The sequence below is a fragment of the Peromyscus eremicus genome, chromosome 23 (assembly GCF_949786415.1).
Source record: "Peromyscus eremicus chromosome 23, PerEre_H2_v1, whole genome shotgun sequence".
Classification (NCBI taxonomy): Eukaryota; Metazoa; Chordata; class Mammalia; order Rodentia; family Cricetidae; genus Peromyscus; species Peromyscus eremicus.
The window spans coordinates 23,920,015-23,944,292 of NC_081438.1; the positions used below are offsets into that span (position 1 = coordinate 23,920,015).

At 46.5% G+C, this 24,278-nt stretch overlaps 1 protein-coding gene across 9 annotated transcripts in view; it reads right to left on the bottom strand.

Annotated features, from left to right (window-relative positions):
* Positions 1 to 24,278, bottom strand: part of Gtf2i (general transcription factor IIi) — a 95,410-nt gene that overhangs the window by 20,014 nt on the left and 51,118 nt on the right. For 5 of the 9 annotated variants that reach the window (XM_059249643.1, XM_059249642.1, XM_059249645.1 and 2 more), the window contains 7 exons: positions 21,536 to 21,592; positions 19,601 to 19,663; positions 13,164 to 13,277; positions 12,208 to 12,273; positions 10,187 to 10,370; positions 6,499 to 6,557; positions 3,632 to 3,703 (listed from right to left, as the gene is read on the bottom strand). In XM_059249643.1, coding sequence (XP_059105626.1) covers positions 3,632 to 3,703; positions 6,499 to 6,557; positions 10,187 to 10,370; positions 12,208 to 12,273; positions 13,164 to 13,277; positions 19,601 to 19,663; positions 21,536 to 21,592 — 615 coding nt within the window. The remainder of the gene's footprint in view (positions 1 to 3,631; positions 3,704 to 6,498; positions 6,558 to 10,186; positions 10,371 to 12,207; positions 12,274 to 13,163; positions 13,278 to 19,600; positions 19,664 to 21,535; positions 21,593 to 24,278) is intronic. The other 4 variants (XM_059249644.1, XM_059249647.1, XM_059249648.1 and 1 more) reach the window with 2 other exon arrangements.

Genomic DNA, 24,278 nt, shown 5'->3' on the forward strand with positions numbered 1-24,278 from the left:
TACCGTGGGTCCTAGAGCTCACACCTTTGAGACAAGCACTTTGACAACTGAACTATCCTCCCAACTCACTCTGTCTTAATTCTCCCTTTGTATCAGCAACACCAAATCTGAAGGGCTCTAGTGTTAGAAAAACCACATACGAGGTCATCACCACCACAGCAGTAAAAGGAATATGCCCAAAGGGTCAGAAAACGGCCACAGTTCAGGGATGGAGGGATGGCTCAGTGGTTAAGAGCACTGGCCGCTCTTCCAGAAGCCCTGAGTTCAATTCCCAGCAACGACATGGTGGCTCACAACCATCTGTAATGGAATCTGGTGCCCTCTTCTGGTGTACCAGAGTACATGCAGACAAAGCAATCATACATTTAAAAAAAAAAAAAAAGGCCACAGTTCAGATCTACAACTATTGTATCTGCTAGGGAAGACAATCTCGACACCTAATTTTAACAGGCTTTTTATGAATTAAAATCATGTTTGATTGACAGCACGTAAGAGAAAAAAGGTGGTGGCTGGCTGTAGTGGCAAAGGCCTTTAATCTCAGCACTCACAGAGCCAGAGGGAGTGCTGTGAGTCTGAGGCCAGCCTGGGCTACAGAATGAGACCCTGTCTCAATAGAGAATAAAAGGAAAGAAAGGGCAAAGGTCAAGGACCTTGCCTACTGGTCAGTGAGCTCTCCAGCTGTCTAGTATTACCCTCCAAGCCCCACCCCGCTTAGTCTGCTCATGGATCAGGAAGTCCTGCCCACTGCCTGACAGGAACCAATGCTCCCAAGGTGGGGCCGGGCAGGGTCACCTCCCTCCTGAGCTGTCTGCACCATACACAGGAATGCACAGGAATGTGCAGACGCCGGTGACAGGCGGTGGGTGCTGGAGAAAGTGGAGCAAGCTCCTGAATGAAAACAGTGAGGTCGAGTCCCCTCCTGCCTTAGGAACCTCAGAAAGGGCACCGAAAGCCGCTGAGTCAGCTCCCAACAGTCACATTTCCAGATCCACCAAAAATGCTACCCACCGAGCCCAGTACAGCTCTTTTTTGGATGGTGGTCGCTGGCAATAAAATTCTGGGTTTCATGTATACCAAGCAAGCATTTTTACTAACTGAACCACACTGTCAACCCTCTTAATTACCTACTTTCCCTCTTTAAGTTTTCTAGCCAGGTGGTGATGGCACACACCTTTAATCCCAGCACTCTTGGGAGGCAGAGCCAGGCGGATCTCTGTGAGTTTGAGGCCAGCCTGGGCTACAGAGCGAGAGCCAGGACAGGCTCCAAAAGTACACAGAGAAACCCTGTCTCGAAAAACCAAAACCAAAACCAAAACCAAAACCAAAAAACAAAACAAAAAAAAGTTTTCTAAAATTATTTTGTAGTATTGGGGCTCAAAGCCAGGGCCTCAGGCCCGCCAAGCAAACACCTTACAAAGAGCCAGCCCTTAGCCCCCGAGTCTGTTTCCTCAGAGGTCTGACAAAGTCCAGCCATCTCCCACCGGCCACTTCTCCTTCCCCCCTCTTCCTTCCTTCCCACTCCTTGGGTGAAGTCGGCAGCCGCCAACACCAGCAATACTCCCAGGGTGCCAGACACTCAGAACCACGTGTCTCTCCTACAGGCAGACCACAATGACACAATGGGGACAGGCCCAACAACAAACAAGACCATCACTTGACCCAGGTTGCTAAATGTCTAGGAAAGTACTGACGGCACACGCACGAAGGGGGGATTCTTTACTGTTCCCTGACTGATTTATACCCAGATGGGAAGGAAGATACTGCTGAGACCCGACTCACGTGAACAGCTGGGAAACTGATGAGGATGAGAAGCCTCAAACTCGGACTTGTCGGTGGATGGTATTTATTTAGTTACAACCCAGCCACTACCCCAGTGGAGTAGAAAAAATAAAATTCCCTTTCCCAAAAGAAACTTGATTTGTTCCTAATGCAGAGAACAGTAACAAAGGACATTTGGGGGGCTGGAGGGATGGCCCAGCAGTGAGAGCACCAGGTGCCTTTGCAGAGAACCTGGGTGAGGTCCCCAGCACCCACACGGCAGCTCACAAGCACCTGTCACTGCAGTTCCAGGGGATTCAAGGCCTCTTCTGGTCTCCATGGACACCAGACTTTGCAGTGAGAAACAGACACACAGGTAGACAGACACCTATACATAAGATTTCTTTCTTTCTTTTTTCCCCCCTCCGGAGCTGAGGACCGAACCCAGGGCCTTGCGCTTGCTAGGCAAGTACTCTACCACTGAGCTAAATCCCCAACCCCGATTTCTTTCTTTTTTAAGGCACTGCAATGTTAACAAACCAAATACATGTGTCCAAATGTGTAGGACTCAAAGGAAACCATGGTGGCTCACACCTTTAGTTTAAGGCCAGCTTGGGATAGAGCAAATTTGAGGCCAGCAAAGGCTACATTTTGCCTCAAAACAACAATAAACAAAACAAAACAAAACAAACCATCACCCAAAACGTGGGTTCTGAGGATGTGGGAGAGTACTTGCCTAGTATGCACCAAGCTCTGAACCCAAGATGGTAAACTGTGCCTCTAAATCTCAGCACTCAGAGGCAAATGCAGGTGGATCTCTGTGAGTCTGCAGCCAGCCTGGTCTACATACCATCTGCACAGTGAGACTGTCGCAAAACAACATAAATAAACAGCAAAAACCAAGATAACATAGAACCTGATCACAGTGACTCTTTAGGAGCCAGTGGACAGTTGCATGTCCTGGCCCTGATGCCCTTCTCACTTCATAAAACACAGTGACATGGGATCCGAAGAGAAACGAACCCAAACGGTCCCATAGCTACACTGCATACAAGAGACTGTACGAAGCAATTATTCAGGGCTGGGGTGTGGCTCACAATGAAGGACCTGCCTGACACTGGCCAGCATGAGATAAAGCACTTGCCCAGGGTGTGCAGGATCAAATCCACCCCAGCCCAAAGAGAAAAAGAAATAGGATATACTGAGGGTTTATTCTGCTGTCTTCTATATAGTCTTTTTTGGGGGTGGAGGGTTTGGTTTTTTGAGACAGGTTATCTCTGTCTGTGTAGCCCTGACTGTCCTGGAACTCACTCTGTAGACCAGGCTGGCCTCAAACTCACAGATCCCCCTGCCTCTGCCTCCTGAGTGCTGGAATTAAAGGCATATAGCTTTAAAACTTATACTTATTTTTCACTAAAAGCAACAGGAAAACACGAGGTTAAGTCAAATCATCTCATTTCATCCCTAAAATGAAACAACCCTTAAAACAAACAAACAAACAAACAAACAAACAAACAAACAAACCCATCTGGGGCTGTTGAGAAGATGGCTCAGCAGTTCAGAGTGCTTGTGGTTCTTCCAGAGGACGCGCGTTCAAATGAGACAGCTCAAAACTGCCTGTAACTCCAGTTCTAGGAGCTCCGACACCCTTTTCTGGCATCTGTGGGCACCCACAGCCTCACACAAAGTCACATAAACTCACATATATTATTTCTTTTTTTTTTTTCTTTTTCTTTTGGAGCTGAGGACCGAACCCAGGGCCTTGTGCTTGCTAGGCAAGCGCTCTACCACCGAGCTAAATCCCCAACCCTGTCATATATCATTTCATAGCAGTCGCTCTGTAACGTTTGGTTTGGGGGAAAAGCATACTCACCGAATTTCTTGCAGAAGAGCTGGTCGACCATTTTCCTCAGCTTGGTGATGCGTGCATACCACTCTTCCTTCACTGTGAGGGGACAGCAGAGCTTCCTCAGTTCAACAGCTTTTACTTACTTAGGTTGTCAAACGTTATGAGAACACCCTAAGTTAATTTTTCTCCCATTCTCTGACAGAAGTTATCTCAAAAGCTTCAGGAAATATTTATTAATCTTCATGGGGCAACTCCTACTCCATCCAGAGGAACACAAGACAAAGTATGACCTCTTTCCTTCAAAACCACATGACAGTATTCATGGCTCCATGTTCTAAAAAGATAACCTTTCTATGTCCTGAATTAGATACAGTTAATGACCCCTTATCCAACTGACAAATGTAGACTTTATAATACACTTTTTTTTCTTTTCTTTCTTTCTTTTTCTTTTCTTTTTTTTTCCGAGACAGGGTTTCTCTGTGTAGCTTTGCACCTTTCCTGGATCTCGCTCTGTAGACCAGGCTGGCCTCGAACTCACAGAGATGCGCCTGGCTCTGCCTCCCGAGTGCTGGGATTAAAGGCGTGCGCCACCACCACACCCAGCACACAGTACACTTTCTGGCTCATGTATTTCTGAAACAGTAGCCGTTAGCCCCGCTGGCCTGGAACTTGCCGAGAAGCCCAGCCTGTTCTACCTCCCAAGTGCTGGGATTAAAAGCATGACCCACCATGCCACCTGTGCAGGTCTGTCCAAAACTGCGGTAGTTATCTGTCTATGTGTCACAGCTTTCCATGACTTGACCTAAAAGTAGACATGCCCAGGTAAAGGGAACTTTTTTTTTTTTGTTTATCTCCCAGGTTTCTCTGTGTAGCCCTGGCTATCCTGGAGCTTGTTCTGGAGACCATGCTAGCCTCTGCCTCCTGTGCTGGAATTAAAGGTGTGCGCAACCACGCCTGGGTGAAAGAGGTAATCTTAATTTGAGGAATATTTCCAGACTGGCCTATGGGGCTATGTGGGTCATTTTCTTGACTGCTGATTGATGTGGGAGTGCCCAGTCCACTGTGGGCGGTGCTACATCCCTGGACAAGGGGGCCTAGGCTGTGTAAGGGCTAGCTGAGCAATCCAGTAAGCAGCATTCCTCCATAGGCTCTGCTTCAGTTCCTGCCTCTAGCTTCCTGTTTGAGCTCCTGCCCTGGCTTCCCTTGTGGTGATGAACTGTAACCTGTAAGTCAAATAAACCCTCTCCTCCCCAAGTCCTGTTGGTCAGTGTTATCACAGCAACAGAGAAGTTTTAGCACTCTAGTTTTAGAGCACAGTCTACCCATCTATCTGTGGCTATAGAATAAGTATGACTCTTCTATGGGGTACTCAGGTTCTGGAATGCATGTTCTGGAATGCTGCAAGCCACAGGAAAATGTAATGTAATTCAGCTACTATCACAAAAGCTACTACTTGGAAAAGTCTTCCAAAGGTCAAGCCATGGCTTTAGAAGTCTTGGTGATATTTTAGCTTTTATATATATACTAGCTGGTTCCTACAGTGATTTTCTTGTAATGCTATGCATGCTTCCAAGAACTCCTAACAGTGTATTTATCTAAAATACCTATCAAGCATCCAAGGCCAAGCAATCTCCTGATCTACGTGGAAACTACGCCTGTTCCCTGTCAGGCGGATAGCTTTATTTCTTGTGCTATCTGAGACCCTCCTTTCCTATTACTAACATTATAGACTCCTAACTTCTTTTTTTTTTTTTTTTTTTTTTTTTTGGTTTTTCGAGACAGGGTTTCTCTGTGTAGCTTTGCGCCTTTCCTGGAACTCACTTGGTAGCCTAGCCTAGGCCGGCCTCGAACTCACAGAGATCCGCCTGGCTCTGCCTCCCGAGTGCTGGGATTAAAGGCGTGCGCCACCACCGCCCGGCGACTCCTAACTTCTTACCTACCTTCTTCTAGGAATGTAGACTGAGCACATAGACCCCCTTCTTGATATACTAACCGACCCTTAGCTCTCAGGTGACCTCCTCCCTTAACCAATCCCTGAATACCCTAGAGACTTGAGGAGAACTGAGGGGTATACAGGAGACTTGGAGGAGGATTAGAGGATACAACTTGAGGATGAGATGGAGAATAGAAAAGAGAACGGAAGAACTAGAAGGGTAAGAGCTGGGAAGGAACGGACAAGATGGGAAGAACTAGATTGAAGGACTAGAAGAGAGGACTAGAGGAACGAGACGGAAGATGAGAAAGAGCCAGATGGGGAAGAACAAGATGAGGAAGAAGGAGATGGGAGCGGAGCTGAGTTGGGAAAGAACTAGATGGATGAGAACCTAGAAGGGGCGGAACTAATATGAGAGAATTAAGATAGAACTTAGAGGGGACCGCAGATTAATGTAGAGAGAAATCAGGCAAGAAAGGAGCTAGGCACGAGAGCAGAACAGAAGCTGTGTAGAGAGAGAACTGATACAGAATAATAAAGTGTATGGACTAAGGAGTTTCATGTACATAGATTCATTTCTTTTTATCAAAGATTAATTATCAGCTGGTTGTAGATTCTTCCCGGGCCCTGGGAGGAGACTATCGAGGGGCTGGACCCCCATAGTCTCCAATACTGTAACAACTCACAGTTGCTAGTCAAAGGCCTATTTCTTCTTCTTCTTCTTCTAACAGGGTTTCTCTGTGTAGCTTTGGAGCCTGCTCTGAAACTCGCTCTGTAGACCAGGCTGGCCTCGAACTCACAGAGATCTGCCTGCCTCTGCCTCCTAAGTCAGGACATGCGCCACCACCCAAAGGCCTATTCCTTTGTGAGGACAGCAACCTACAGAGGAGGCTATATTGCCCCGAGTGGTCACGACTGCCATGCGCACTGCCGGGAGTAACAGAGGCTAGACACCCACCTCCTGATGCCGGCTTATCAAGCTGTAAGTCTTCCCGTGTGGAGTTCAGAAGCTCGTGTCTGAAAGGCAAGAGTTCAATGGTCAGTACCTGCCGGACGGTATCCAGCAGGGAGCAAACAGAGCATACACAGAGCATTCAGTCGTCAAGACTGCCTGTACCCCAGCACAGTTACACTGAACTACACAGGTTTCCACAGAGCATTAAATGCCAGCTGTCTTGGAACATGCTTCATGGAGCCTCTGTGCGCACATGCCAGAAATATTTTAACTTTATATTATATTCAAAAATATGTTCTTCCACACATCTATAAACTTTCTTTTAAGCTCTGCATATATTTAACATTTGTAGGTGCAAGGCAAGAGACACATTGTATTTTTCTGAACAATCAAACGGCCCACCAAACAAACCCTAATTCACACAGTCCCAAGGAGCTCTTTACTGGAGTGGAGAGCAGGAGGACTATTTGAACAACCTGAGGCGTGAGGAAGAGAGGGAAGTCAGGCGAGGGTCAGTGGACACGACGCCGAATGATGGTGGGCTGTGCTGGAAAGCGCTTGCTAATTCTAGGAATGGACAGGTGAAGCAGGTAAGCTTTTCCTAGATACTCAGGACACCAACTCCCTGTGAACTGTGACCTCCTCACTCACACAGCCAGTACTGTAGACAGTGACACTGACCCCTGTGAACTGTGACTCCCTCACTCACACAGCCAGTACTATAGACAAGGACACTGACCCCTGTGAACTCTGACCCCTCACTCACACAGCCCATTACTGTAGACAGGGACACTGACCCCTGTGAACTCTGACCCCTCACTCACACTGCCCAGTACTGTAGACAGGGACACTGACCCCTGTGAACTCTGACCCCTCACTCACACTGCCCAGTACTGTAGACAGGGACACTGACCCCTGTGAACTCTGACCCCTCACTCACACTGCCCAGTACTGTAGAAAGTAAAGACTTTTTCAATCTTGTAAAACAATTGTCACAAACTTTTAATATTTCATTTTTCTCCTGTTTTTTGAAACAAGGTCTAGCTATGTAGGCCTCCCTGGCCAGACCAGAACGGCTTCAAACTCATAAAGATCCTCTTGCCTCTGCCTCTTGAATGGTGAAACTAAAGGTCCATGTTACAGAAACATGACTTCCTTCCCTTGCCCTGGCACACTTTTTCAGACCTACTCACTAGACTGACAGTCTTCCAGCCCTCACATCTGAAATGCAGGGTTGCTGCTGTATTTTAGTTTCCTGGACTACATTCCAGCTACGCCTTCAAAGTGCACATACTGTTTCATGGATACAGAAGGGTTCCTCCATCTTCATTTGGTGCTATCACTTTACAAAACGCCCTCCCAGATCTTTACACTTTACTCTGCAATCTCAGTCAAGAAATATGGAAGTGGGGTCAGCAAGATGACTTCTGCACATACTGCCAAGCACGACAACCTGGGTTTGATCCATGAAAATGCACCCAGTGGGAAGAGAACTGACTCCTGACATTCTTGGACCTCCACATGTACATGCATGCACAAGCATGCATAAACATAGAAAAATAATGTAAAAAACAAAGAAGGAAAAAGGAACTATGGCATTGTACGGGTGGCTGACATTTTAAGAGGGGCGATTCACCACCACCATCACCTCTGGTGGCTGCACTTGATTAGCAAACAGCGAAGGAGCCGTCCTCATACACTTTTCTAATTAGTGCGAAGGGGGTCCGATATTGAGAGCTGCTGGTAGCAAAAGGCCATGGGAGTATACAGTAGGTGACAACTAGTGTTCAAAGGGCCAACCTATCAGAACCGAGGGTTCTGGTAGAGGACTAAGCCATCAGGCAAGGTGTGTTGGAGTTATTGCCTTTTGAATGAACTGGCTGTTTCTTCTTGTAAACTTCTTGTGCAAGTACAGCTATGACATCTCCCCATTACCATGCATTTTCATAAAATGTATACATGTAATCTCATGATTACATCTCAATCTTTTTTTTTCCGACACAGGGTTTTCTGTGTAGCTCTGGCTCTCCTAGATAGAACTTGCTCTGTAGACCAGGCTGGCCTCGAACTCACAGAGATCCGCCTGCCTCTGCCTCCCGAGTGCTGGGATCAAAGGCGTGCGCCACCACTGCCCGGCCCTACATCTCAATCTTATGGGCACATAAATCTGTGGGTGGTCAGGAAGATGATTTTTCATTTACCTGTATAATTTGGATATTTAGTAATATACTAGGACATGCTTCATAGCCAGATCCATCGTCCCATGAGACTGTAGACACTTAAAGCCTGCTTCGTTCCTTGTGCTCAGACTAACACAGAAAATAATAATCTCTCCTGAGTCTAACACAAACTGCATGCATTTAGCTCATTTTTACCTCACAGCAAGTTCAAACTAGACTAAAGGCCTTTGTAAATAGATCATAAGTTTAAAACTTTACAGTATGCTCAAGGTCAGAGTCGCAGATGTCTACCCAGGAAACTAACACAAAACACCCGAGGAAAAGCCTGCCAATTCCTCGCTTGCCAAGTCTGCTGATAAAAAGCTAGGTCCCAGAGTTTGTCTCACTGGGCACTGCGCCCCCTCCCTCTGGTCCTGAGACCTTGGAACCTTGCGTTACCATGGTAATGGCTCTGCTCCTTATCTTCTATTCTAGGAATGTGCGATGGCCTTGAGGGTTTTGAAATTTTTCTCAGGATGACAAGGAGTCTCCTGTTAGAGATGTACGGATAGTCAGGCAAGAGAGGAGCTAAGAGAGAGAGCTGAAAAGAAGCTGTAGATTTAGAGAAGCAGAAGAAAAAGAGAGAACAGCAGAGAGATCAGAAGCTTGCTTAGAACATATAGTGGACGGACTGAAAGAGCACACGTAGGTAGATTTATTCGTTGTCGTCCCCCCCCCCGCCCCCCCCCCCCAGTAGCACCTTCCCTAGACTCCGGGAGGGAGAAAGTTCTTCGGAGCAGGCACCTGAAAAGCTTTCATTACCCCAACATTTTGCCTCATTTTCCTTTTCACTCTTCTACCAGCTTTGCTTATCTTAACGTTCCAATCTCAGGCTCACGTGTGCTTTCAACTTTCCAGACTTAAAAGCAATACACAGATGCTGTGGTCACTCTCCTCAGTGTGAAAACAGTGAGGGAAAGGGATGACCGCAGGCCGACCGGGTGGGCAGGAGCCAACCCCAGTCATGTATACACACAATCTAAGGTGAAGTCAGGCTGCTGGGCAGACAGACGGCTCAGTAAAGCGCTTTCCCCGCAGGCAAGAAGACCAGAGCTCAGATCCTCAGCACTCAACAGATGTCAGGTAGGCACAGTGGCCCACCTGTAATTCCAGCCTCAGAGAGCAGAGATGTAATCCCTAGAGGGATATAGGTTAAACAGACAAGTCCAATGAGGAACCCTGGGTTTGACCTGTCTCAAAAGAAGAAGGTGGAAGAGCAATCCACCCCGATATTAACCTCAAGGCCCCCACACACACACCAGCACACACATATGCAAATACGTACCACCAACACACACATACCACACATACAAACACAAGAAAAAGGAACAGAGTGGGACATAAAGAGACACACAATCATCCGAGCTTTAAAATACAGTCCTTGATTAATGAGTATCTGCCAGTAGTTAAAAAAAAAAAAAAATGCACCAACCAAATCAGACAAGAGCCCCATACAAGTGCACGCGTCTTACTTCTTAATCACAAAGCGGATCCTCTCCTTTGCCAGCAATATCCTCTCAAGGCGAGGAATGCCGTATGTCGATGGCCTTCTGAAAGGAATCCCTTCGGGAAGCCCTTCTACATAAAGATCTTCAACATGGGACTGGAAGAGAGGGTATGGGATCGTCACCGGACCTTTGGCTTTTATAGCTTGAGCTTTAGGATGAAAAGAGAAAGGGACCATCAGTACAAGACAAGGTCTGCGCAAACTCCAGAACACAATGTCACCCGAACATGCAATGCTGCTTTGTCCTCCTGAGCCCTGTAAGCCCAAACCACCACGGTTAGTGTGCATGGTACAAATGGAACTGCTAAGTCTTTAGAACATAAGCACTCGTTATTCACGACTAAACTTCTAAATTAAGTAACAGGAAGGAAGATATTCTTGATCTGCACAAGTTCGATAACACCTCTTTACCCCAGGGTAAAATGATGCAACAGTTACAGAAGTGTCACAGCCGGGAGGACTCGGTCACCAAATACACCGGGTCCCCGTCACCCCAGCATCACTGTCGCTGCTGTTTTGGGTACGAGTGCACCCAATAAACATTACCATGTGCATTAAAGTTGCAAGTATGATATGTGTCAGTGGTTCAGCTCGACACTAATCACAAACTCACTAATCCCCTGAGCCCACACACCAGGTTATAGAACACAGTGAGAATTCCTCTTCCTCAGCCAATTACCACCCAAGCTGCTTTCAATTCTTAAAACATAAAGATTGTTATGATCATTTCATAGCAGTTGGCACACATTTATTTCCTTATATACAAAAGAATCTTGATGGGCTTGGTGGTGATTCCACCACCCAGGAGGCAGGGGGATCACTGTGAGTTCTATGCCAGCCTGTGCCTGGTGAGATCTTATCCCAAGCAAACAAAACAATCCAATCCATTAGTCTCAACAGCAGCCTTGGTTCTCCATGGCTGAGGAGCACAGGGCAGGGATCTGTCGTCATACTACACTACTCTAGTGCAGAACAGGGCTAATTAAAATATGAAAACACAAAGTCTGAGCACAGACCATCTACCAGCCGGCATCCTGCAAGGACTGTGCCGTCTTACCAGATGTCTACTCAGAAGAGGAGGCCAGGAGCATGAAGACATGGCACCCAGGCCTAGCCATGCCCTGCCTGCTGGACCTCACTGCTTTTACATAGACTGTGTCTGTGTTTCCTAACTAAGGGAGCCATAAAGGGAATAAAGGAAAATACGTAACATTTAGCAAATTCATTAGACTGTAACTCTAGACTTTCACTGTAGTTCTCAGCCACAGTGACGAAATACACGTTGGGGGCTGAAGTGATAGCTCAGTGGTCAAGAGCATCTGCTGCTCTTGCAGAGGTTCAGTTCCTAGTGTGCATATGGCAGCTCACAACCATCTCTGTACCAGGCACATGGGGGTACAGAACATACCTGCACTCAAAACACTGATAAAGCTAAATAAAAATAAATAAATCATTTTTTAAAAAAGGTTCCTGGGCAGCGGTGGCGCAGACCTTTAATCCCAGCACTCAGGAGGCAGAGGCAGGGGGTTCTCTGTGAGTTCAAGGCCAGCCTGGTTGACAGAGCAAGTTCTATCTAGGAGAGCCAGAGCTACACAGAGAAACCCTGTCTTAAAAGTTTCCAAGTGCCAAGATCAACAAAATTTGAATCTGTATGGATCTGAGCCAGGCTCACACCTTTAATCCCACCACTCTAGAGGTAGAGGTAGGTAGATCTCTGTGAATTGGATGCCACGCTGGTCTTCATCGTGAATTCTGATAATCAGGCCCCATAGTCAGAGTCTGCCTCAAAAAACAAAAAACAAAGACAAAAAAAACCCTAGAGCATGAAGTGTTTGTGTGTGTGTGTGTGTGCTTTACCTCCACTTAATGGAAACTTAGGTTTCTAATATGCCCTTCTAAGAGACAGATGTGAGGAAGACATAATTCCCGGCAGACGTGCCTGGCTGATCTGAGCAATGGCCTGAGAGGACGACTCTGCAGACATACCATATTTTCTTTCAAACAGTTCTTCAACTTGTTTCCGTAGGTCAGTGATGCGCGCGTTCCATTTCTCTGCAAACGAGAGGAGGCGATTTTCAGGACAAGGGCGGCTTGGCACTGGGCGCTCTCAACAGCAGACAACCTGCCTGTCAGCCCATCCCAGGCTGCTTCTCCCTGACTTCTCAAGTGTGTCCCCTTTTCTGTGCCTCTTAGAAGCCGTTGGAGGCTGAGGGACATTTGAAACTTATTTTTAGAACCGTCTACAGACTGCCTTTGTAGATTTTAAACTTCTTAAAGAAGGGTGATTGGAAAAGACCAGTCCAATTGAGCACCGCAAAACTGCAGCAAAGAGAGGCCTCCAGGGGTCCTGGGGGGCACCCCCTGAAGCATGCCAGCTGTGGAGAAGCAAGGCCACATATAGGGAGTAGCTGCAACTTCCCCCACACTGGAGACATTCAACAAACTCACACACACACAAAATCCCGATAGAGCCAGTAGATGCAACAAAACCAATGTGGGAGATCCAGCTGCCTTCATCAAGGCCGGGGTGGGGTTCAGTGCTGGGAGAGCACTGGCCTAGATGGAGCCCTGGGGTCTACCCCAGGACAGACAAAACAAAGACATTTTCAAAAGTGAAGTGGTCTTCAAAATAGGGACCACACAACTAACTCACCCCTAACGTTTTACTCAGTCCCTTAGGAGAAGTATACTGGCCACTGGAGGTACAATTAGTAGCCGGTAGGCAACAGAGTGGAACAGAATACCAGGAGAGATAAAGTTCATAAATGTAGGTTTGGGGGCTTTGAATAATGGGGCGCCAAATGCCAACACAATGCCATCTACTCCCGGTTGCTTACAGATCCACTACCTCCTACATCACAGCTGCCCACTGCCCACCTCTTAGCCCTCCCCCCTCATATCCCCCAACCCCCCCCACCCCCCCACCCCCCGCAGGTCCTCACCGAAGTTGAACTCCCTGACTTTGCGCTTGCCAGCGTTGACGGGCTCTGGGACTGGCGGAGGAGGGGGCGGTTCGTTGCTCTTTGGCCTCTTGGTGGGTGGGGAGTACTCGTCATCTTGAGAAAGAAAACCTTCATTACTGCAGGAACCAGCTGCTGGAGCCCCAGTGCAGCGGCGAGGACAACTCTAGGCATTCAGGGGAACTTGGCACACGACCACCAGCTGCACCACCCCGCAGGCCAGCTGCTCGGCCCCTCTGACCAGTTCTCTCCTCTAAAAGCTTCCATGACCACAGTTGTGCTCGATTAAAGTGCTCTGAGAAAGAAAGGTTTTAATGGAGGTAGCTGTTCCTACTACTAACAATGCAGGTGTGTTATGAGGAAAGGAAGATGAACCCGAATGGAAGCTTACAAATTATTCCAATGGCCTCAAACAAGGGGGGTGGGGGGGGGTATGTCAATACTGCCTGCCCTTGGATACTGTTAGTTTGGGGATTTTTGTTTTGTTTTGTTTCTGTTGGGACATTCCATGGCATTGGGCTCTCCCACTAAAGCACACACCAGCCTTTTTTTGTTGCTGTTACTTGAGACAAGGGGGCTTTGGACTCAGGATCCTCCTGCCTCAGCTTCCTAAAGCTCCACCAAGCTGGCTCTGTAAATAGTCTCCATAGCACAAAGTTTCCAGAAAGAAAGGAACAGAGATGTTGACTCCCTCGACACAGGACCACGTACAAACACCCAGCAGGACGGGAGCATGGAGTACACACAGGTCAGCACACTTGGGAAGTTCATGCTTATTTCAATGGCATGGAAGGGACCTGCAAGTAAAATCCCGTCTCTCAATGCACCTGATACTAACGCCAAGGACACCTGGCCCAAGGAAGAACAGCCACTGTCATCTGGTCCCAAGATGGTTAGGACCCACAGCTAAGATGTCAGCTCCAACATCGTCTGCAAATGTAGCTCACAGAATCTTTATCTTAAAGACATAGTGTAGAATGTCAGGTATAGTGGCGCACACCTTTAATCCCAGCACTTGGGAGGCAGAGACAGGTGGATCTCTGTGAGTTCCAGGCCAGACAGGGCTCCACAGTGAGATTCTGTCTCAGAAAGGTAAAAAGAAAAGTATAAACAGGAAGATCAGAAATTCCAGGTCATCCGTAGCTGAACACCAATTCAAAACCACCCTGGAATACAAGTGATCCTATCTCAAAAATCAATCAATGGGGGCTGGAGAGATGGCTCAGAGGTTAAGAGCACTGACTGCTCTTCCAGAGGTCCTGAGTTCAATTCCCAGCAACCACATGGTGGCTAATAACCACCTGTAATGAGATCTGGCGCCTTCTTCTGGCATGTAGGCATATATGCTGGCAGAATACTGTATACATAATAAAATTAATCTTTAAAAAAAAATCCAGGTGGTGGTGGCACAAACCTTTAATCTCAGCACTTGGGAGGCAGAGGCAGGTAGATCTCTGTGAATTCGAGGCCAGCCTGGTCTACAGAACGAAATCCAGGACAGGCACCAGAACTACACAGAGAAACCCTGTCTTGAAACCCCTCCCCCCGCCAAAAAAAAAACACCAATACCAAACAAACAAACAAACAAAAACCCTGTCTTTAAAAAAAAAAAAAAAAAAAAGTTGAAGCCAGATGTGGTGGCACAAGACTGTAATCTGTACTCAATTTGAGAAAAAGAGAATGTCAAGGCCAGTCTGGGCTTCCAAACACAGGGAGGAAAAGGTGTCATGGCACACACTTGTAATCCCTGCACAGAATAGAAGTTCAAGGTAGGCTACACAGTAAGTTCAAGGCCAACCTGGGAGCATTAGACACTGTCTCATTTTAAAAAGAAACAAAGAGAGGCTAGCCAGTGGCTGAGATCTGGCCCCAAAAAACTGGGGCTCAGACTGAAGACAGACTCTGGGTTTCAGTCTTTCTACTAGGCCTCTCAAAAGACGGTTTACTTCAAACTGAGGCTGAGGAAAAACATCATGGCAGATTTTCTTTAGTGTCAAGAGGTCCCTTCTTAGGCTGGATATAGTAGCTCACACCTTTAATCCCAGGACTTGGGAGGCAGAGACAGGCGGTCTTTGAGTGCAAGGCCAGCCTGGTCAACATAGTGAGTTCCAGGACAGCCAGGGCTACATAGAGAGAGCCTGCCTAAAAAAACTAACAAACAAACAAAACCACCTCACTTAAGTCCTGAGTCAGTCAAACCCATTTCAGAATTCAAGATACACCGATGCATGTTTTATGAAGATGGCCTAATTGGGTCAGGAGGAGCAGCTCAGCGGGAAAGCAATTGCTCACAAAGCCCCTAGTCGGGCTGCTGGGGGGTGTGCCTCATCTTTTCCTGGGCTCCAATCCAGAAGTTGGAATTTCCTATCTGGTTATGCATGCGCTGTTTAAAGCATTCTAAATGCTGGCTGAGTCAAATGCCCACAAACTCAATGGCAGCCCCAGTGGCTTCCACCCGCCCTGCCCGGGTTAGGCCTCCTTCCGATACCACTGCTTCACACCGTGGCCCTGTCTGTCGCCTCAAGGTGAAGGGAATGAGCTGTTCCTGCTCCAGGTAAAGCATTCTACTGGACAGGAGCACTACCAGGCATATGTAAAGCTCCGATGTTTGTGGAACGACTACATGAACACATGTCCTATTCCATTCAGGCAGCGGCCAATACCCTCAGCATTAATTTCACCATAAAGAAAGAAAGAAAAAAAAAGTCTTCTCTGGAAAATGACATCTACCGACTGTCAACCCTAAGCTTTCCGATGACACCACGGCTCTGAAGAACACTGTGCAAACTCACACCTCTCATCTGCATGTAAACAAGTGGTTGTCATGCTATGAAATACATACGAAAATGGTTACTACATTGAAGCAGAATAATACAGCTGTCCGAGTGTGTGGCACACTCACCTCTGCACTACCGTCTGTGGCGGTGCACAGTTGAGTGGTCAAAAGGACCAAAAGCATGCAGAAATATTTGTATGGCCTTACAAAAAAAAAAAAAACAGTAACAGAAAAAAAAGTCAAGGTAGCTCATCCATGAAAACACAAGCCGAGTCAGAAAGCAAATTTACTTTAAAGCAACTTCAAGAAAACAGTGAAATAAAGTCAGGGTCAGAGGCTGGGCTGCAGCACACGTGTGCATAAAGGACTCGGTTTGGGAGCAGCACCCTTAAAGACAACTATGGGATAAGGAAACAGCTTTTCCAAAAAGTCTCTTTATTAGCTAAGGAGAACTCTCACAAAAGCAAGCTACAACTTACCAAGCTCTGCCCTCCCCCATGCATCCCCATACACAGGATCTGGACAGTCATTCCGTGGCAATCCTTCTCCCTCAGTGTCCTCCTGAGTGCGGAGACTGTGGAGTGTGCGCTGCACACGCCCTACATCTCTCTTCTCTGCTTATGCCAAAGGGAACAGCACCCGACCTAAGCCCCAGCGGTAAGCGTGATGTTTAAGACTGAGGCCTACGCAGCCAGACAGCTCCAGAGCCACCCAAACACAGCTCACTTATGGCAGCCGACAGCTGCCAACCACTGCCTCTAGCCGCGGAGGGATCACCACAAAGAAGAGTCCAGAAACTCACAGACACAGGAAGGGTCAAGTCAAACACTATAAAATATGACCAAAGTTTTCTTGTTTTTGGTTTTTCCAGACAGGGTTTCTCTGTGTAGCCCTGGCTGTCCTCAAACTCAGAGATCCACCTCCCTCAGCCTCCTGAGTCTTAGGATTAAAGATGTGCACCACCACTGCCCAACAAGTATTTTTTTTCCTTATTCTTTTTTATAAACTCCGAAGAATATGTAGAAAGATACAACAGGGTTAACAGTTGTCCCGGGCATCCCGAGTGGTTCATTCTTCTTAAGCCTTTCTTCAGAGTAGAAGAAGCACATCCCTAAAGAAAACCAAGTTTCTTCTCTAGTCATGCTTTTCCTTTATGTTTTTTAAGATTTATTACTTTTATTTTATGTGTATGAGTGTTTGCCTTCATGAATGTATGTGTACCATATGCATGCCTGGTGCCTTTGGAGTCCACAAGAGGACGCTGGATCCCGAGAACTGAAGTTATGGAAGACTGTCAGCAACATACGGGTCCTCTTAACTGCTGAGACATCTCTGTAGCCCTGGGCTTTTCCTCTGAAAATGGTTTCCTTCACATTAGACAGGGATTTTCCTTGTCATTAAACATAATACACATTAGGGACCTTTTGCCATCCTTCAGGTTCTTTACTTGTGTGACTTTGGCGCCGTAAGACAGGATTTACTTTGTAAATAATCAACACAGCCACTATACTAACTTGGTGCCAGGTGTGGTGGCACACGCCTTTAATCCCAGCACTCGGGAGGCAGAGGCCGGTGGATCCACGTGAGTTCCAGGGCAACCTGGTCTACTGGTCTACATATCAAGTTTCAGGACATCTGGGCCTACATAGAGACCCTGTCTCAAAACAAACAAACAAAAATAACAACAAAAAATAACAAAACCCAAAACTCCAACCCCAAATTGGTTCTTCATCTTATCCAGTTTTATTTCTATAATTCAAAGAACTTACTTTTCTCATTTCTGTATAAAGGATAAAGTTGATTACTATCTCATTTACATGCTTATAATCTTCTAGAAGTTAATTGGGGTTTTTTATTTAAAAATTTATAATTTGGGGCTGGAGAGATGGCTCAGCAGTTAAGGGCATTGGCTGCTCTTCCAGAGGACCCGGGATCAATCCCCAGCACCACACGGCAGCTCACAACTGTCTGTAACTCCAGCTCACAGTGATCTGACTCCCTTAGACAGATATACATGCAGGCAAAACACCAATGCACAAAAATAAAAATAAATCATTTTTAAGATGTACAATTTATTTATTCGTTTTTGTATGTGTTTGGGAGGGACGCCGGCACCTATCACTCGGTTTCGGAGAACAGGAGGTAGTTCTCATCTTCTATTATGTGGGTCCTGGGGACTGAACTCAGGTCGTCAGGATTGGTGACAGTACCTCTACCAGCTAAAGGTGACAAAATTTCAATTCTCTAATTGACTACAAAGAATTCAAAGTAGCTTTCAGGTTAATAAAATGATGTTAATGAGGAAGACAAATCTATGCATTAATTTACTGCAACTGAAACATGAAGTATGAAAAGATTTCTTCTAGCACGTGAAAGCCATCATACATCTTCAATACAATGGAGACACAATAGGACAGGTCACGGAGAGAGACAGAGAGAGGGAGACAGAGCACACCCAAGCTCCCAAACCAAGAAAGGTTATGCTGTGGTTAGGAAAAAAGAACTGCCAACTGTGTGTATTGGGAAGGTGGAGGTCTTTGTGACAAAAACTTGCATCATAATGCACCTATACATTTGCAAAAATGCAGAGATCCACACATACGCATGTGCATATAAATAACCTATCAGCCATGTACTGCCACCATCCCCAGATGAAGGGGCAGACTGGGTGAGAACTTCAGTCCCTAGATTCCAGTGCTGTACAAGTGTACCACACTGAGGGGCACTTACAGAGGAGTCCTGGGAGACACTGGAATGAAGGGGACGAAAACCTGGATGGCATTACACACCTTTAATCCCAGCACTGGACAACAGGCCGGCAGATCTCTAAGAGTTCAAGATCAGCCTGGTCTACAAAGCCATTCCAGGACGGCCAAGGCCTCATAGTGAGAACTTACTCTAGAAAAAAAAATTTTAAATCGTAAAGGCACAAGCCTTTAACCTCAGCACTCAGGAAGCAGAGGCAGGCAGATCACTCTGAATACAAGGCTGCCTGGTCTACATACTAAGTCCCAGGCCAACCAGGGATACACAGTGAGACCCCATTTCAAAACAAACAAGCAAACAAGTATTAAGATAACTTAGCTACTGGGGATTATTTTCCTTTTTATTCGTAACCACTGCTTCCAAACATTTTCAAAAGACAAGTAAGTGGCATTGGGGAAGGACTTGCATTAAAAGCTACTGACTCGCCCAGGATGATGGCGTATGCCTACAGTCTCAGCTACTTGGGAAACTGGGCTAGGACAGCAGGAGCCTACACGTTTGAGGCCATCTTGGGCAGCCTTCTCCTCCCCTCGGCTGACTGAGATACTAGGACCTCCAGCACCTCTTCAGTTTCTTCTATCACAACCCAAGAGATCCTCGAATCTGTCTCTGTGTGTGGATCTAGGTTGGGATGCCTTTTTTTCCTCCACTTTTCAATTACTACTGACAGAAAGCATAGTTTGGGCTACCTCCGGGCCAAATCTACTTTGCACAGCTTAAACCTGTCACCCAGCACTCCTAAAGCAACCGGGGAGCCCTACTGGGGCGTGGGCTGCTCTGTCTTTCAGAATGAATGAGATGCAGACTCAAATGTGACTGTGACATATACGCTCATGACCAGAAGTGGACTCTTGGAGTCAAGGCTTGAATAACTAACCTTCGATAGTCACCTCAACTTCAGGGTCCTCACTTGTTTCTGAAGGGACATGTTGAGTAGAATCTTGAAAAAAATAAAATTCTAAAATGACATTCATTATTCAGCATGTTCCATGTGCTCCAACACTTACTGTCTGGTGCTCCAAAAGAAGCCTACAATAAAAGGCAACTGGCATTTGAATTCATTTCATGTTCATTAAAAAGGTTTGACCCTTGATTACCACTAGGGATAAAAGAAAACAAAACGTAGAAAACGCTGGAAAGTGTTAAGAGAACACCAAGTTACCTGCATCGGTGGACTCAAGAGCCCCGTGTTCTTGGAGGAATGTGGGTACAGCAGACTCACAGTTGTTTCCTTGCTCTAACTGGAGGATGCCAGATAAAAACATGCTTTCTAGTGTGGACACTATGGCCTCTGTCCTTCCAGAAACCCTACGCGTGGTTTATATATACTGTTAAATAAAACCACAGCCAACTCTGTGCAAAGGAGACCTTCGTATCAAGAGAAAGGCGGTGACAGGTGCATGCAGGACTGCGGCGGGCTCTCTTGCAGGACTCTGACCGGGATTTGTATTACGACACAAAACGTACGTACACGGGAAATGTTAGTGCCGGAAGCACAGGGAATTTTCGTTAGCGGTCTTTCATTTTGCAAAGGTTGAGAGATTATCTGATTTGCCAAAGACGATGTCTGCTGTTAGTATAGGAATAAAGAGCAGGACTCAAGTGCACTCAAATTAACTCGGCTGTTAACACTGGAACACATCGGTAAGAATTTCATCAGAAACGAGTCTCCGAGACCCAGTATGTGTTGACAGACTTGTGAAACCGTGAAGCAGTCTGGGTGCTGGATGAACCATGCAGGTCCTGTACAGAGGCCTGTTGTTAGCAGTATCACCCGCCCCAACCTAAGACCTGCCATCACATTACCTCCCCAAACCCAACAGGGCGCTCACCACACAATCACCTGTGAAGAACATCTCAAGGATGCACAAGTATTTCTTTTTCTGTTTTATTATTTTGAGACAGGGTCTCACTACGTAGCCCAGGCTGGCCTGGAACTCAAGGGTGATCCTCCTGCCTCAGCCTCCCAAGTGCTGGGATAACAGGTGTGCGCTACCACACCCAGCTAGAACATCTTTTGAGAGAAATTTATTCCTACTAGGAAGCCTACTGCAGCTGAATGTGCATAGATCAGCCCATGTCTTTGCTAAGATCACCCCTTCACTAGAAGGTCAAAGGTCAAATCCATGAGTTCTTAAATAAAACGAAACAGCAGATACAAGGAAAGTCAAGTTTCAGGATAAACTCCCCCTGTGTTGTATAAACAACAGTTAATGAGAAGAATACTGATTCTGCAACTAGAGATGACCCACCAGCCATCTCCTGGGAGGGCTATGAACTACGCCAGCCACCCAGCAGGGGGCGCTCCCGCACGCTGTGCAGTCAGGTGCTTAACATTCCTCAGTGTGTTGCTGCCCAGGGAGTGCTAAGGAGAACTCAGTGGCTAACTGAGTGGCAGCCATTCCCGGGGTCTCTGTCACAAAGTTATCTGTTGCCCTACGAACAAACTGGGGATAATAAATACCACGTTTTAAAGTTAAAGAAATACAACCAAGGAATCATTTTAACTGGAATCTACTGAAAAATAATTAATTCACGTAATAAAATAAAATACTGGAGTTTTTTTTTTTTCCTCCTCTTTCAATATGGCACAAGAAAGCTAAAAAGAAACAGGACCCACTGATTTGGCACGGCCAAGAGCATCACTAACCATGGCGGCCAGGCCCAGTGCCTTTAGCACAGTGAGAGCGGGCCACCACATGCCTCCTCTCTAAAACTGAAGGTGCTCGCCGTGAAGGCGCGGACCACCACCGTCTCATCTCCGAAGAACGGGCAACGGACAGGGGAAAATTCAAGGCCCTGCTTTCCTAACCTTCTGCGGGTATTTCCACTTCTGTTCCTTCGTTGCCTTCTGAGGAATGACGGCTTCCTACAAAGAAAACGAACAACATATACTAAACCAGTAAAAAAAAAAAAAAAAAAAAAAAACTAGCAGTAAAAGAAGAAACACTAGGTGTGACCATACACTTTAATATAATAAACATACACGCAAAGGTTTTTTTAACTCAGCCATAAATTCAAACAATGTTTGCTAACTCGGAAAAATCTTTAACTCTGCTATTCGGAAGCTGCGAACTTTTGGAAATGCAAACGTCCAGAACGACACTCTGCAGGGCTGGGCTCTGGTATTAGTCACTGTCACACATGCTAGATTGCCGAGGGATGCTGGGAGCCGAGAAGCCGTTACAGTCCAGGTACCATGCTCATCGGGCAACAACCCACAAACAAACCACCAAATCAGAAGACAGTCTTTCTTTGCCTAGAGACTTAACAAGGTGTCAAAACCAAAAAAACAAAAAACAAAAAACAAAAAACAAAAACAAAACAAAGTCAAGGCGTATTGTGTGTGGAATGTCCCCTCTTTCCCTTTCTACCGTGACAGAAGCTATGGACACTAGTCCATAATTCAATCAAAGTTGTACTTAAACACTTGAATTAAAATTCTAGAGACTATTTTTAGTTTCAAAGCATTTTAGTTCAGGAAATGACCTGCCTGCTTCTGGACATGGGGCATACATCCAGCCACCTGCTGGGTCAGGCAGCCAGGAAGAGCAAGAGGACCAACCAGGCACCGCACGAGAGCCACCAGCCAGGACACCAAACGGCCCCTTGGGATCCAGTGCACAGCTGCCCCCAAGTGCATCCTCAATCTCTAAGTGTCTACGCTGGGGACAGGAAAAGAGGAAAAACACCATCGTGCATAAAGGAAAACAGACACCTGCCAGTACAGGAGTCACCGAGGGGCATGTCTCCTGACGACTGTGCTCAGCTCCTGCCTAAGGGGTAGGCCAAGGTCATCGGTACACTTGACCTGGAGGGCCTCAGAGCTCTCACAGTGCCCACAAATTGTCTTTGTGTCGCAATGCTCTGTGCCGTCATGCCCTGACTGTCTCGGGATGCTTCCCACGTGCTCTACAGTGGGAACTCACCAGAACACAAAGCTAAGGGCAGGCAGCACTATATTCACAAGCCGACCTGCGAGCCGCAGGCACAGTGTGCTTCCTCTGCATACGTTCTTATGCTTGGTGGACCTTCACTTGTGCATTTACGGAGCTGTAAATTCTTTGACTGTATAAAGTCAAAGGAAACAGATGTGAAGCCAAAACACGAGAGAAGGGAGAAGAGGCCGGCCGGCCACAGCATGGCAGAGATACCGAGGGCGGGCTAGGGAGGCTGCTCATGCATACTATGACCCTGTGTGTCCTCTCTCGTCTACTAAAATCTATGAAAATGGAAGAGACCATTCTATTTACATTTTAGAGTGACACTAAAGAAAATACATCGCATGAGATCAAAGCCAGAAGGGACAGAGGAGAAGCCATCACTAACAGACTATGACCAAGTCTGGAGACACAGCACAAGAGTTACCCAAGGAGTCATTCAGTAAGCACAGGGATTCACAAGTGATAGTCTGCAATCCTTCCCAAGCTAAGCATCACCACGCCTTAGCACTGCTCACACTGCTAACCCCAGTAACAGCCTGCCTGCTGACTATGCTGATAAAGGTATAAAGTGTACTTTACCTTCAATAGGAAAGTGTGTCATGTACCCATTTCGAGATTCATTACTAGATTCACAAAAGGGAAAATTGGTTTTGAAAAATTTTGCTTGTGAAGTTCATTTATGTTTAAAAAAAAAAAAAAAAAAAGGCCAATACATTTTTTTTCCTTTTCCATTCGGAAAAGTAATATAGTTATAATTATTAAAACAGTCTGTCCAATATAAAGAAACAGTAAATACGAACAGGATGTGGGAGAGCAGAAGTGAAAGGCGATACCTTGCAAAGCCTTCGAAAGGGGGAGCTTTTCATCAACATCATCAGTTTCAGAAGGGCCTGCTTTGGAATACAAAGATAAGCTTCAAAAGGAATTTCAAAGCATATGTTGGTCACATTAGTGCCTATCTGGGTGAGGGTATGGAATGATGGCCTTTTTAGAAATAAAAACAGGCAAAAAAAAAAAGGGGGGGGGATGTTAGTGGATGGTCTTGGTGGATGGTCTTGGTGGATGGGAGGAGTGTGTTCAGGTAAAGGTTTGTGTACACAGTTAAGGAGACTGAGGATGACAGACAGGACGGGATGGCATGGTAATGGCGCGTCTGTAATGGAGGCTCGGAGTGGTTCAAACGGACAACTGCTCGCTTCAGGAAAGGCGGACGCTGACTGCGCACGCCTGCCTCCTGTTTGCTTCTTCCAAACAGGGATTAGTGAGACTCTAAACCTCCCCCAGGCTTGCTGAAGGACATCCACTACTAGTAAGCCTCAACCGCCACAGAGGCGTACACAACAAACCACCAGGCAGGGATCGATGCACTTGCTGGTCCAGAATCCTTTTCATTAAGTTAACAAAGTTTTCCCATTAGTCAAAGTATTTTGAAAATACATAAAACAGAAGGGGGATTACTTGGGAGAGAGGAAGGGGATTTGGGTACACAAAGAGAGCCACAGGGTTATGGTCCAAGTACACTCACTACACATACGTATGAAGATGCCATGATGAAGGTTCATTCACCAGGAAACACAGAACACAAAGTCACAGATCTAATAACACAGCACA